This window comes from Leucopleurus acutus, assembly GCF_964270905.1.
Source record: "Leucopleurus acutus genome assembly, chromosome: 6".
Lineage (NCBI taxonomy): Eukaryota > Metazoa > Chordata > Mammalia > Artiodactyla > Delphinidae > Leucopleurus > Leucopleurus acutus.
The window spans coordinates 63,437,479-63,453,387 of NC_139149.1; the positions used below are offsets into that span (position 1 = coordinate 63,437,479).

Sequence of the window (15,909 nt, forward strand, 5' to 3'; positions counted from 1 at the left end):
TACCAAACTACTAGTCACTTTTCCTATTTGGGCCTAATATCTTTTGTAAAATGAAAAACTCTGAGCTCCCTTCTAAGTCAGTCTCAGTGATTCTGATGAGTCTCTGTATTTTTGCCAAACACTACCCTAGAATTGATTATAGCATTAATAATTTATTTTTTAATTTAACCATTATTAGCCAGACACTGCTGGGCACTTAACCCTAGACTAGAAGTTCTAATTGTTATCACAACAACCCTGTGAAATGTATGGTATCGTCCCCTTTTTTCCGGTGAAATAACTGAGATTTAGCGACGTTGAATAACACACACTGTTAGTAGCTGGGAAGTGGCATTGCCAGGAGATGGAGCCAGGTCTGACAAAATCCAGTCTCTGTGCTGGCTGCTTCACTGCTCTAGGCTGCTTGTGCTGGGTAGTAAGTCTGATGTATACAGAATTTCTGCTTTTTAAAGTAGATTGTTAGTCATTGCCCTCCACAGAAGGGCACAAGTACAGAGGGGAAACAGCTGTCTTCATGACTACATGCCATAGAAATACCAGGAAGCCTTCTGTCCCAGATGCTGTCGTGCTCTGTAAATGTGTAATCCCTGCATTGATGCCTTTATAGATTTAATATGAAACTCATGAAAGGAAGTGCTGTGTTTGATGGACTTAATAACTTTGCATTTTTATAACTTTAATATTGTATTCCTTTGAGCTGTACTTAAAAATGTAAGAGTAACCTGTTACTATAAGTTATACATATTCCTGTAGAGAGACTAGAAACTGAAGACTATTTAAGATTAAAGAAATGTTTTATTATAATCTAAGACCAATCTAGGTTCTTTGGAAAGTCACAGTTCCTTAAAACTGCTAATTTAAGAATTAAGGTTGCTGCTGAAGGATTAGGGTACTCAAAAAGTTGCATATATTTTATAATTAGAATGAAGGTATAAGTATAGAGCTTGATGGTTACAGTCATGGTGATTATGTGGTTGGACAACCAAGAACCCAGAGTTACTGGCACATTACAAAATGTGCTGTTTAACTAATACTAAGGGTATATAGCCCAATAAGTGGAAACGAAACCCCCAAATGTCACATTAGTCCCAGTGGTAGGTCAGCAGGGGATAAGAGGCAGTTAGTGAGTGGTGGATAGTGAGCTGCAAGTCACACCATTGGTAGGAAGCTGCTCAGTGTGGCAGAGAATACCCTCAGGAAAGCACAACCTCCCAGATGTTTCCAGATCACCAATAGTCATTAAAAAAAAAAGACAAAGGAACATAAGACCAAAGATTGTATTTAAAAATGCTGATGTTCACCAGAAATGAAAGGTTTGTGTTTGGTGATGTTATCCTTTTAAAATCAGTTAGTATAGATAGCCATATTCTGCTTACCTGAACAGGCTTCCAGCACTGCTAACCCTCCGAATGCCAGTGTGGAAATGAGCCCAAGCAAGGATTATAGGGCAGAAGGGTCAGAAAGTTACTCTCTTAACACTTCCCCTCCAAGCCATTTGCCCTTTCTTTAAAAAAAAAAATTTTTTTTCTCATTTGCCCTTTCTTATCTCACTAGAAGCTTATTTACTTGGGCATCTACCCCATAGCCCTCAACAAACACACAAATTGTTCTAACCTCAGGCCAAACCTATCACTGACAATTCTGTTTGGATTCCACCTGAGGTGCTCCTCTGAGGTCTGAGAGGCCATACCTCTATGTTCCTCTATCACCCCTTTGGGAGGGAGTGTCATCTTCTATGATTACAGCTGTCTCATTGCTCGATGATCTCTGCCATCCCCACAGTTTTCCCAATTCCCAGTTGTCTGCTTCTCATGAATGGGTCAGAGTTAGCCACTCTACACCTGACCTTCACAGATGACATTAGTGTCAATATCCGTGCCACAGCTGAGGGCAAATTCAAAGAGGGGCTGCCATGAGAAATATGAATCCTTTTGTAGGCATGTCATGTCACTGATCAAATGAGTCTGCTTGGTTGTTCTGCACAGAATAAGTTTTTGTTTATGTCTGAGAAAATGGAAATAACTACTTGGGTACAACAAACACATGGGTATATTCTGAACATTTGTGTGGAGATGGGTTGACTAAGGTTATGGAATAATGGATTTAATATTTGATCTTTTTAAAATACACTCTGCAGATATTATGAAGAAATCTTGAAGGAGCAAAGGCTTGAGAAATATAGGGAAATCTTTTTTTGTCAAGAAAAGTGCTTTTAGCACTGAGTACATGAAGTTCTAGGAGCATAGAACAAAGCTTTTCATCAGAGCTTTAGGGATGAAAGCCTTCATTCAAATGGCAATGTGGAGTCATCATAAAGTCACTTGCCTATTAGTATCAATAAGCAGAGGTGAGTACTTTGAAGGTGAGTTTAAAAGAAGTATATCCTAAAAATAAAGAACAGTAAGTGCCTGGGGAGTTAGACCCTTCCCCAGTCTCCTCCAGGGCTCTGATGGCTGGCCAGTTTTGTAGGCTTGGTTCATGAGTCTTTGCTGTTGCCAGGGAGCAATCTATAAATCCTGGTGGGTGCCTCTCTGGAGAGCCAGTGTAAGGAAGGGGACAAATGCCACCACGATTGACCTTTATTCCTTTACTCAGTGGTAGGAGCAGTCAGGATTTCCTGATGCATTACTAACCAGGAAATCCCAACTGCCCAGCAGCAAGGGGTTAAAAACTGTTCTGAAAAGCTTTTTATATTCTGAAAAGCTAAATTACACATACATGCAAACCACAAACACACAGCACCTGGGTAAATAAAGTGTGGTTGAATAAAGGCTGGGCTATTGGCAAAAGGGAATCTGGAAAACATTTGCTTTTGGGTGGTTAACATTACTTACATTTTATGCTTTTTTTTTTTAAAGAAAAAAAGAGGAAATGTGCAAAAAACTTTTTTTTAACATGGCTGTTAAAAAATAAGATTTCAGTTCATTTACTTTCCAAATCTTAAGGGGCTATGAAGATTGAGAGTGCACAGAGCTACTGCACAAAGCAGCAGCAATACTTTTAGTACAAAAGTTGTTAAAGAACATTTCCCAGTGATGGAATTGTGCTAAGGGATGCACTGAAGAGGTCATTAAACACTGATTGTCCTCCCAGTGTGGGCTCAAACGTCAGCGGTAAATGGTATCAGCTTACATAATTAGATGAAAAGTGCTATAAATTCAAAACCATTGGACTTCATAATAAGCCACATTTTCTGATAGATCTAATAGAATTTGAGCACCCAGGAGGTCATGCTACAGAGGATTTATGCTGAGTACCTATGTGAGTCCCTGTCTGGGTACCTATGTGGCTAAGTGATTTCTCCTTGAAGGAAAGAAATCATCATCTCATCATGGCAGGGGTTCACTATCTTTCAGTAGAATGCTATTAGATTGAACCATAAAAAAATGCTAGTTTTGTAGTTCAAACACTTCCAAAATCAGCAATTTCATATAATTCAAGCTACTTTGTTTTTCTCTAAGTCAGGTCGAGTTGGGGTTGATTTATGGAGAGAAAAGGGGTGGGGAAACAAATAGTAAAGCTCTTGTATGGTTCAGAAAATAAAAATGCCTAAGCAGAATGAGTGGGGTTTTCATTGGAAGGGTTGTGGGCATGGCCTAGCGTTATGAATCTACCAGATGAGGTTTCAGAATTGACCTTTTCATCTGTGATGGAGGTGGGAGAGAAGTTTGGTGGGATCATGGGAATAGTCTAGATTTTTCCTTACCTGAGAGGCCACCACACAGGAACAACTCCAGCATTAACATATCCTAAATTGCAAACACAAAGGTAGGAATTAAGAAAACAGTTCTCACGATACCTCTGCTATTCCTCATTGTTAAATAAGAGCACAGTTATGAAAAAACAGTAAATATATCTTGTTCATGTATTCAAATTATTAACAAACGGAACCAAAGAAAACCATGTAAAATTCTTGCTTTGACAATTGTTTATTGTCTCTAAACCACAGCACCATAATTTTGTTAAGGGTATAAGATCTCCCAGTGACTCTTGAATGTTTGAAAAAAAAAAAACACCAAACATTTATAACGTATTTTGGTTACATAAAGCATTACATTTATATTGAAAAACCCTGACAAAACACCCTAAGGGCTATCTAATATGTATGCATTAAAATTAATATAATAATGAGGGTAGGCTGTGAGAATAGGACACAATCCCTGAGGTTCTTATTAAAAGCCTAGAAATCCTATACCTTAACTACTGAGTTCTGGGCCTGATAGTGCCAAGTCCCTGGATAACATAATCCTTGTGCAGGGGACTTTCAAAATGCACAAAGTACAAATGATAACAAAGGAGATGGAACATAGGTGCTAACAATTTCTAATAGAAATAGTGTCCCCATGCAGTTTTGAATTTTTCATAAGTCTTTCTAGGTGTCAAAGTTCTTATATTTTACTTTGTGAAGATTTTAAAAACAAAATATTAGTTATTTTTATAATTTTAAAGTGTACGAAGTTCAACATGTAATAAATCTAGAGGCCAATAGCTAAATACAGATAAAAGAGTGAAAAACAGATGTAAAGCCATTATGATAAGGCCACTGTCAGACATTACTACATATTCCAACCTATAATCTCATAAATCAAAGCTTTTAGTTGTCTGGATTCATAAGTGACTGTATTCTTTCCGATATGCATTCTTTCTTCTTCCAGGGGTTGTTCAATAACAGCAGGTATGTTCCTGCCATAAAGTTCACAGTGTTCTAGAAACTGGACACATTCTTGAATAACACTGTCACGAAGCATGATGGTGTGTTTTGACATGTTTTCTAGTAATGACAGGAAGCATCTTTTGGCGTAATACCAGGTATCAGTTCCCAGTTTTTTATTATAAGGTTCCAAGCTTTTGATAACCCGAGAAATACCAAAGTCATAATTTCCTTTGGCACAATAGAGCGTCCCTATCACCAAATTCACAATGCAGAGATGGTAGATTTTCTTATCTGGGTCCTCATAGGAGAGCTGCTCTTCCTCCTTTTCAATCTTCCTCATCAACTCCTCGGCTTCTTCGTTTTGACTTGTCATAATATATGAAACACACAGGTTAGCCAGCACAATAGCACTGACATTCAGGATGTTGTCATAATGCTTCTTGACTATGGGCTCATAAAAACCTATGGCTTCTGTGTATTTGTTTTCCTGCATGAACAGAACATGAGCCACATTCAGCTTCCACACATCATGATCATTACAGAATTCCACAGATTTGCGGAAGATCTTTTCCACCATTGGATAATTTTCAAGGTTCCAGTAGATTTTGGCCTGGGCCATCAGCACAGGAATATACTTCTCAAGGGTGTCATCATATTCATTCACTGCCTTTTTGACAGCTTCATCATCTCTGTTGTGTCTTGCTTCCTGCACTTGTATGGTGAGTTTCCGGAGCTGTTCAGTCAGCATCCCTGCTAGCCCATCAAGCTTAATGAAAGCCTCTTCAGGAGCTGTCTGGCAAGTGATCGTGGCATCCAAGAAGTCATAGAGATAGGGTGTGAGGAACTTGTAAGTCAAATGGGCATTCTCTGCCAGGACATCTGCTGCCAGGTCAAAATACTCATATTTACAGTAGAGCAGCAACAGGTTGCCAAAGGTCTCTGGGGGAAAGGGATTCTGTTGGAGCAAAAACTGTAGCTTCTCAAACCCTTCTGTAGGCCTGGCATCCATGTTCATTAGCGCCTGGTTGTGCAGGGTCACAGGGTCTAACTCTTCCTCTGCCCTCGGAGGCATATCCGTGAGGGCTTCCTGGGCTGCCTCATAGTTTCTCAGTTGGTATTCTATGGCGGCCTTGAGGTTGAAGGCTTCCACCAGAGCGGTCTGGTGAAGGACTAAGGTGTTGCCAACACTTCGAACATCAATGCCCTCAGTGGTCATGCCCACACCCAGCTCTGGGTGCTGGCGGATGCCACGCTCAATAATGTCGGCGATATGCTTCAGCGCCGGGGCGTAGTGCCGGCTGCTGTAATAGGCCAAAGCCAGGTTGTAGGAAAGGTCAGGCCGGTAGCCCGAAGCCTGCAAGGCAGCAGAGAACTTGGAACACGCGGCTTCATAATGTCCCTCCTTGTAGAGCAAACAGCCCAGGTTGACCTGGCCATCGAGCTCGTTCTCGCCCCCGCTGTCTTCTCCTCCTTCCTCACTCAGTAGCTGCTCCACCAGGCTCCTGGCCCCGGGCAGATCGCCCTCGCTGTACTTGATCGCGGCTTGGAGACGGAGGACCCCGTGGTGGTAGGCGGGGTTGTCCAGGAGGAGGAAGGCGACGCGGGTGGCCTCTGGGTAAAGGCAGGCCTTGTATAGGGCCTGGGCCTGGTACAGGCGGTACTGCTCCAGCTCCGGGTGCAGCTGACCCAGCTGCTCATAGCACTCGGCGGCCAGCGCGAACTCCTGCAGGCGGTAGTAGCAGTAGCCCAGCAGCGACAGGCCGGCGCGGCTTCTCGGGCTCCGCTGGAGCTCTCCGCCCAGCAGCTGCACGGCCTCGGCGTAGCGGGCATCCCGGATGAGCCGGTACACGACCGCGGTGAACTCCCCGTCGGGGATCTGCGCACCGCCCAGCCGTGCCATAACCGCTGCCGTGGTTGTGCGTGCTCGTTACCACGGCAACAAGCCAACCGGAAACGTAGGTCTGCAAAGAATGTTGAGGGTTTTGTGGGCCTTTTTTTTTTTTTTTTTTTGCGTGCTCCCAAAGTTACTTTGCAGCAGAACGACCAACCTGGGATTTAAAACAATCACGAATATGAGTGTGCCTATTACTGACCTGGCCTCTGAAGACTGCAGAGTGTGAGCGGCGTTAGAGGGGAGAAGAAACGTCTCTGGGCCGTTCAGAGACGGAAAAACTCTACTTCCCGGCATGCACCGGTCCGATGGCGCCGGCGTCAGGACGTGGCCGTGCTGCATGCTGGGAGGCGTAGTCTCTGCCGCACGGACCTTCGGGTGAGGTCGCGCCGTCGCCTTCCCTTCGTATGGTAAATAAGGATTGTTGTGTCACCTCGTTCCCTGGCGCTGGGGAGGAAGGTTTATGGTCCGAAGTCCCTTCCGTTTTTGAGCCTTATGCACTGTGCAATGCATACAAATATTGTCGTTCCACGTTATTTTAGTGAAAGAGACGGGAATGGGTAAAGAGGAATGAATGTCAGCTTCGTATTCTCCCAGAATTAGAGTAGAGCTTCTTTGAGCCGCTCCAAGGGCACACTTTCTAAGAACAAAATAGTACAGCGACCAGGAGTTCTTATTCTGTCGTTTCCAGTTGACAGCAGGAAAGAGTGCTTTGGATTTTATCTGGTATTTGGAGAAGTTTGGCTTTAGTTCCAAGCGCCTCTGCATCTCACCGTACCGCCATTTTCCAAAACTACAAATATTACTGAGTTCATATTAGCGTTTAAACTTGGCCCTACATACTGCCTTGATCCTCCAAGTTTCACTACGAGGTAGAAACATTGGAGAAATCCATGACCTCGTGTTTTCCAAGAAGGGTGGAGGGGAGGAGGAAGCACGACCCAAAGTGTTCCTTTTTCTATGTACTGTTACTCTTTTACCTCTCCAACCTACTTAGTCTCTGATGTGTGTGTGTGTGTGTGTGTGTGTGTGTGAGAGAGAGAGAGACAGACATCCAGCCTGTACTTGTCAGGCTTTAATAATGTTTTTGGATATCGTTATGCTGATAAACAGTGGCTTTTCCTTCAGTTAAAATAAAAAGAAACTTTTCCTACACTTTAATTTTTTTTCCCTTCAGATTCTTAGTTTGAAGATCTCTGTGGAAATTTGCTGGACTGTACAAGAAACCATTCTGTATTTTCTTTTGTTCCTTTGTCATGTATTTGGAATAGATGCTCTAGATTCCATGGTACTACCTTGGGGGCTATTTTTGTATAAATTCTTTTGAATTTAATAGTGCCCATTTGGGGCAGTGAAAAACTAGGGACTTAATTATCCTACAAAAATATATTGGATCACTAATTAGAAAAAATACCCATTGTTTAGACTGATCTGGAGACTACAGAATTTGGGGGAAATGAATACAATTTTTCAGTCAAGAATTAGAGAAGCAGACAAGATAGCAAAAGACAAAACTGGCTTATCCCAGTGAGGTAGTAGTATGTGTGCAGTTTTCAAGATTATAAATATATGTAATATTATTACATATATAAATATTACATATATAAATATATGTAATATATGAATATTTGTCATATGCAGTTCCTCCGCTGGTGGCCTGATGTGAGGGGGTTTTCTTTCATAGTCTTCTGTGATTTCCATTGGCCTTGCTACCACCCAGGATAAACATAGTTCAACTAAAAGCATGTCTTTGCTATATAATTAAAGACTTCAATGCAAATCCATTATCTGCTTCCTTAATAGTATTGCTACCTATAAATCTTTTCTGTATATGTATTTTGGAGCCAACATCAACCATATTTATTGCACGACACTCTATTAGACTATTTACACATATTATCTCTAATCTTAATAATCAGCCCGTATTCTACATATCACAGATGGAGAAAAGAAGCAGCTAAACCATGAAATCCAAAAGCTAAGTTCATTAGGAGATAGTGACTGATGAATTAATTCAATCTATATATCACATAAGGGCCCGGCTTTGAGGGAACACTAGTGTCTTGCTTTCTTGGTTGTTATTTTCCCGTTAAAACAAATCAAGCAACTGGGTTAGGGTAGCAGAATTTGAACTTCCTTCCCTGAGTTGCAACTGTGAGCAGATGTTAGGAAGTGATAAGTGGGAGGTGGTGAAATTCCTAGTCACCTGTTAGAGCTAAAAAGAGACTTCAATAGGGCATCTGAATGCTACACTGTCAAGCGATTGACTTCATGTACTCATACATTCTTCTCCCTTGCTGCCAAGGTTGCCAAAGCTGTGTTTTTCTGAATTCTGAGACTGGACAAGGAACCTTCCACTGCATGAATACCAAGAAAGGGACAAACTGCACCCATTCCAAAGGGGTTGAGTGGGCCACCCAAGATTCCCAGAGAAAACAGGTGAGGAAGACCGCTGTAATCTGACTCCGAGGCTTCTTATTCTCTGGCTGCAGTTCTTTCTGGTCTTCAACCTAAAGAGGTACATGGTTTGAGGGATGCACCGAGTGCTGCTGAATGATCAAGGAATAGGGTGTCTTCTCCTTTATGCTTGCCTGATTGACACTTAGCTCTAGGGGAAAAAATTATCTAAAAGGCTCAATCTTTTAAAATTCTTACGTATTTTTATATTGAGATGTTACTTTGGGTAAGTTGTTATTAAATCAAGATAAGAAGACAGAACATGAAAACTGGAAATTGCCTTTTATATGTTTAGTCTATCAGTCTGATTTTCAGAGTTGTGTTTGCATTATGAAAGCATTCACCTTCAAATGCTTCTTGGGGATATAAGCAAAATAGAAGGATTCTGCTCTCCCCCAGATTTCTCTGATTTTGTGTGGCTGCTGAAGCGGGCAGGAGGGAGACGTTCTGTGCCTTCCTCCTTATTTCATGTGCTGCTGTTCCTGAGGCCTGGCTTGGAAAAAGCAGGACATTCGGCTTAGACAGATGGAGGGCAGGGTCATTTGCAAAATAAAATGAGCGCACAAATCACGCTGTGAAATTGGCATGACCATCCCTGCTGCTGTGATAGACTGACTTTTATTTAGTCTATAGCAGGCAGTTGGGGAATAGATTAGCTTTGGGGGGGAGGGTGGGGGAGCCGTAAAAGAAGGTCCTTCAATTAATGATGGTAATTCAGGAAAGTAATAAATGAGGTGGAATATTTTTAAATGTCATAAAGGATCATTTTGTTTCCAACAGAATCTTGAAAAGCTAGAGTATATATCAAAAAGTTAGTGTATTGTACCATTTCTAGCAATAAGAAAGCATTTGGTGGTTGCAGTAAAAAGATTTAGTGCCTACTGAAACAAATTAGACTTTAGAAAAATGGTGTTGGGCTCAGGTGGATTTTGCTGCATAACGGGAGACATGTTTACCATGTAGGGGAATTCCATTTGGGCAAAATGTATAGGGGCTAAAAGCATGATGTTTGGTTCTTAACATGCTTGTGTTTCTGCCTATCAAAGTGTGAGATGATCAAATCCCATATATATTCTATTTGGCATTCTCTTTTAAAACTAATTGGAAATGATTGTTTTATGTATCTTGTAAAAATAGCCATATCTTTTTGACATTGTTTTTCTATGAGTGTTTCAACCACAGCTGTGGTTAAACATCTTCTATGATAAAGGAAGGCCTTCTGCAGAATCATTTTCCAAGTTGTTATTTCTGTCTTCTATTCATTTCAGGCCATTCTATACAGGATGGCAGATTGAGAGGCTCAGCTTCCTTGCTTCCTCTGGAGTCCAGCTTTATTTTTTGTCTCCGTGTGTCCATTGATGATGATAAAACCGACCCTTCTTCCACCACCTCTCACCTCTCATCCCCCCCTACCCTATAATCAGGGAAGAAAAGAATAAATTAGTGCCAAATGTGTAATGTAGTTTACTGACCTTTAGGAGCATCTGTTCAATCTTTTAAGACTTTTGGAAAAGACTGTATGCTGAATCAACACTTGGGAACGTTTATGCTCAGATGGTGAGAAGTTTAACCTCATTGAGAGCTTAATCTTGTATCTCTGATAGTTCCAGCTCTGTTAATATTTTAGATGGTAATATATTTCCTTCTTGATTTATCTTGCTTTTGATCAAATGGGTTTCTATTTCAAGGCTTATGGTGTTATTATCCAAACTAATTTATTAGGCAGAACACAATAACATTATGATTTATAAAAAGGAATTAGCAGAGAACACACAATTTTGGGTACTGCCATTGAAAAATTCATTCCTTGCAGTTGGAGTGTGCTGTGGAATGCACTGTTACCTAAATTAGATCATTTGAGCCTTTTTCATTGCTCTCATTTCCAAGAGGCAAGAAATGATTCGTAATATCACTTCTTTCTTCCAAGACTGGTACCTTTCATAGTCAGATATATTCTGTCTATGCTTGTTGTCATTTCTGCAGTACAGCTATGGATGGGGAAGGTCTTTGAATCTGTGGTCAGAAGATGATATTCCTAAAAGAAGAATGTCATCAGCCTCTGAACACATTTTCTGGCTTGCAAAGCCTCCAAAATGTTTTTCCAGCAGAGAGCCATCCATGATGGTGTTGATAACCAGCTATCCAATTGTCTGAAAAGTAGTGTACTAGTTTTCAAGGCTTTCTCCGTGGAGAGTTATGGAACACACACCCAGGGCCTGTGCTGGTGGACTAAGAGACCAACTCAGAAACCAAACCTGTTCTTCAAGCCTCCTGCTCCCACATTCCCCTGGTCCAAAGAATCAAGTTCTGACAATTCTGCTTCTGAAAATATCTCAACTCTCTATACTTCTCTCCAATTTCTACTACCATTGCTCTGGTTTCTGCCACCACCATCTCTCTCCTGGATCTGCAACACTTCTCCTAAATGGCTTTCCCTCATCTCTTCCTAGAACTCTTCCAAAGATTTCAAGGCATTTTATCTCCCTTCTTATTTCAGAGTTTTACTGTGGGGACCTCATTAAGCCTTTAACTTTTAGGTTTTGTCCTTCTCTGGCCTTGGCAAATGGAACCCTGCAACCTTGCCTTCTATATGTAAAGGACCTATAAAAACAAAAAACAAAGAAATAAACAAAAAATTGATCAAGACGTGAAAATGTCCCCAGGTGGCATAACATATTTGAAAGAGGCTAATTTGGTATAAAACCACCTGAAGTCAAATCACTGTTCTGCCATCACCAACAATGTAGACATGGAAAAGTTTCTTAACCTCACTGAATCATGGTTCCCTTATGGGTAAAAGAGACCAAAATAATTTCTTTGTTCAAGATAATACAAAGCATCTGGCCCATAGTAAATACTTAATATACTTTATCTATTATTATTACATAAATGGAGCTATTGAGATTCCTTGGAAATCTTTAAATTAGAGTATTTTAGGCTTAAACAAGTATGGACCAAAATTACCAAGTTAAACATCTGCCATCCAGGAGTAGACGTTCTCCTGATACTTCAGATGTTGTATTCCTGAGTGCCTGATAAACTCCGGAGCGTGGAGGGCAGTTATCTGGCATAAATTAGTGTCTTCATTAAACCTGATTCTTCAAGAAATTAAAGTACCAAGTTAAATAGTGTATTTTGTTATTTCGACAAATTAATGAGTGCTTACTCTACCCAAGGTACTGTACATTGTGGAGAATTCAGAACCTTCAAGAAACATACATACAGTCCAGGGGAGATACTACAAATACATTAAAAAAAAATCACAACCCAGGCGATATATGCAGTGCCTTAAGAGTGATATAACATGACATGGAGGGTCAGAATTTATAATAAAAGTGAACCCTCATTTGGCTAGAGCAGTGTTTTGCAACCCTATCAGGTACCTTGCTCCTCCCTTTTATAACAAATGTCTTCCAAAGCCCTCTTTACTATTTTGAAATGAAGTTTATATATAATATATAACATCTATAATATATAACATCCTGCACACATAATTTGTTTTCTCTTTTGTCCTCGTTTTTCTTTACTTCTTTCATCTTTCTTTTAAACTGTAGGTGCATGAGCTGACTAATCATAATCCTTGATCGTTGACACACTCTCCATTAGTGATCTATGTATGGTCCCCTTCTAGTCTTCTATCTGTTTAGCTAGTTATTTTAAATAATGTAATAATTACCAGTGAAACCGCCCCCCAACAGAAAAGATAGGACCTTTACCATAACCTACATCTGACTCTGGAGATGCAGATGGCTCCTGAACAATCCTTCTGTGTCCCTTGTCCTGGGTAGCCATTACCCTGAATTCCATATTGGTCATTGTCTTGCTTCCCTTTTTACATAATTTCATTGAACCTGTATGCGTTTTTTGAACATATTTTTATTTTAACTGTTTTAGCCTTATGAAAAAAGTTCACGGAGCATATACTCTTTTCAGTTACTGTTGTAATTCTGAGATTAGTCCCTATCGTTACATGTGGCAGTGTGGTTCAGTGGTTTTAAGTGCTCTACTGTATAACATTGTGTGAATATTCCATGATTTACTCACTCTTCTGTTGATGCGCATTTGGGTTGTTTCTAAATAGTTACTGTTTGAAAAGTGCTGCTATGGACATTTCTGTACATGCCTCTTGGTATACATGTCAGGCATTTTCCTGTATATAAACCTAGAGGTGGAATAATTATTGTGTCATTAGGGTATTGGCATGTTTAACTTTAGTAGATAAAACTTTAGTAGTTTTCCACAATAGTTGCTCTAATTTAATTCCCACCAGAAGTGTATAAAAGATTCTATAAATTCATATTATCTCTAATACTTCATATTGTTAGAATTCATGTTTATTGGCCATACGTAGTTTCTCTTGTGAAAAGCCTGGTCTTGTCTTTTGCTCATTTTTCTACTAGGTTGTTAGTGTGTGTTTTTTAAAATTGATATTTAGGAGCTCTTTATATACTCATGATACTAATCCTTTCTCAGTTACGTGAATTGCAAACATCTTCTTCCAGTTTGTAATGTTTCACTTTCTTTAAGATAAAGTACTTAAGTTTAATGTAGTCAAATTTATTAATTTTTCCTTTTGCAGTCAATGCTTTTTATTTTTGTTTTAAAAACTTCTCCTTACTCCATGGCTAAATTCTATTCACATATTTTTTTAAGTTTTGTTTCTGCGCTTAAATTTTTTTTTTTTTTTTTTTTTTGCGGTACGCGGGCCTCTCACTGTTGTGGCCTCTCCTGTTGCGGAGCACAGCCTCCGGACACGCAAGCTCAGCGGCCATGGCCCACGGGCCCATCCGCTCCGCGGCATGTGGGATCTTCCCGGACCGGGGCACAAACCCGTGTCCCCTGCATCGGCAGGCGGACTCTCAACCACTGTGCCACCAAGGAAGCCCCTGCACTTAAATTTTTAATACATCTGGAGTATACATCATTTAATACATCATTTTGTATATGATGTGAGGAAGAGATGCAATTTGATTTTTTTCCAAAATGGATAACCCTTTTTTCTCAGGTCCATTTATTGAACAATCTCTCAGTCCACCTCAATTTGACATGCCTCTTCTATAATATACAAAGTTACATATACGCATAGGCCTGTTTCTGGGCTCTCTGTTCTATTCCGTTGTCAGTTTATCAAGTTTTGGACCAACATTTTCTTAATTTCTGTAGCTCCATTAAAAATCCAAATATGGTTGGGGAAATACCCCCTCTATACTTTCCTTTTTCAGAAGTGAAGTGTCATGGCTATTCTTGGTCCCTTATCTTTCCTTACACACTTAATTTTTAAAAATCAACATAATATCCCTACTATAATACAAAGAAATAAAAGAAAAATGACTTATAGTAAAATAGTATGCAGTTTAATATGTTTAAGTGCTTGGTCAGGCCGACACCAGAAGAACATCCCCACAAATATTCAAAATGCCCCGTTAGAGTAGTGCAGCCCCATTGAGAGCTGACAGGCTAAAGAAGTGGGGTGATAATGTAGAGAAGCCTTAAAGGATGGGTAGGATTTAAGCTAGCAGATCTGAGAGAGAGAGAGAGAGGCAGAATTTCAGTGCAAAGGTGAAAACAAAAAGCACATGGTATGTTTGTAGAAAGTTCATCCTGTTGAAATTAGGAGTAAGTTAGAAAGGTATTTTTTTGAATGTTTGTTGTATGTTTGGGGGATGCTGGCACAGGCCAAGATTAGTTAATACCTATATTACAACCCCTTGGCTTGTATAGTCCAACACACAGCTGACCCAGCTGCTTTCCTTTGGGCAAATCATCTAGAGTCTAAATTAAGTTTTGAGAACATAAACCAATAAACCAAAGCAATAAATCCAGCTTTAATAAAAATGAAACAGGTTCCCCACATTTCACATTAAGCTGTAACTTTATTAAGTACATTTACCTTGTATTTTATTAAGCACATTTGTAATAACCTTTCTTTTAATTGAAAAGTATTTCCTATTGTTTCACATTGCCTCTGTGGATGGCTTAGATCTTTTGTAAAACAAAATCTGGACATTTTAAGAGCGTGATTGTTATTGCCTGATAAAGCCAGGTAGTAAGGGCCTCACTTGATTATATGGTGACTCAGCGGGCCTAGTTTTGTTAGGTAAGAGTCTCCAGGCTACATTTCATTCTGTTGACCCTATAAGTAGGGAGCTGAGGGACAAGCTATTCACTTGCCCCTCTATTGATTAGTTTCTCTGTAAGTTTAAGGGTCTAAGTAACAATTCCCTTTAGAGATAGAATAGCTAGTTATTTTAGACAATTAGTAAGACAGTGGTGTTAGAACCTCCTTGAAGTTTTTATGGCTAGTGTTGATGTTGAGAAAGAATATTCACATCATGTGCTTCGTAGTCTGAAAAACCATGTAACTGATACAAGTTTGTGAAGGGCTTTGAGCCTGACTCTAAATACAGTGCCTCTGAAAATGTACAATATTATTTAACGCAGACATTCACTGTACCCAAGCCATACTCTTCTGTGACATTTAAAATGTTTTTTACGTAGTCCAGCATTCCCTTACTCTAGGTCTGCCAGCTTTTGCAGATAAAACTACAGGACATCTATAAGGAGAAATATATCTGGGACATAACTTAAAAAGTCATTTGTTTATCTGAAATTCAGATTTAACTGGGCATTCTGTATTTTATCGGGCAACTCTGCCCCACCCCAATATTTTATAGATTTTTCACTTTCCCTGAATTCTTGATTTCTCTTACGTATTACTTCTTGCTGCATATCCCTCTTTAGGTCTTATAGCTATACAAATATGGAATACACTCATTTTCCTTACTCTCTCCCAAATACCATTCCCACCAGGTACTGAGTAGGAGTAACAATTAGGAGGGGGGTGTATGTGAGAATAATTGTGTTAAAGAGAAGCTGTGAAACCCTGTCTCGTACCCTAGGTACAATG

General features: G+C 40.0%; 1 protein-coding gene across 1 annotated transcript; it reads right to left on the bottom strand.

Moving 5' to 3' along the window:
- Nucleotides 1–4,071: 4,071 nt before the first annotated feature.
- Nucleotides 4,072–6,910, bottom strand: IFT70B (intraflagellar transport 70B). Its single transcript, XM_082841169.1, has one exon. It carries the CDS (start codon nt 6,552–6,554, stop codon nt 4,557–4,559), a length of 1,998 nt encoding a protein of 665 aa, XP_082697295.1. The 5' UTR covers nt 6,555–6,910; the 3' UTR covers nt 4,072–4,556.
- Between the last annotated feature and the right edge of the window lie 8,999 nt (nt 6,911–15,909).

Coding starts and splice junctions, on each gene's coding strand:
- IFT70B (XM_082841169.1), bottom strand. CDS start 6,554: ATGGCACGGCTGGGCGGTGCGCAGATCCCCGACGGGGAGTTCACCGCG.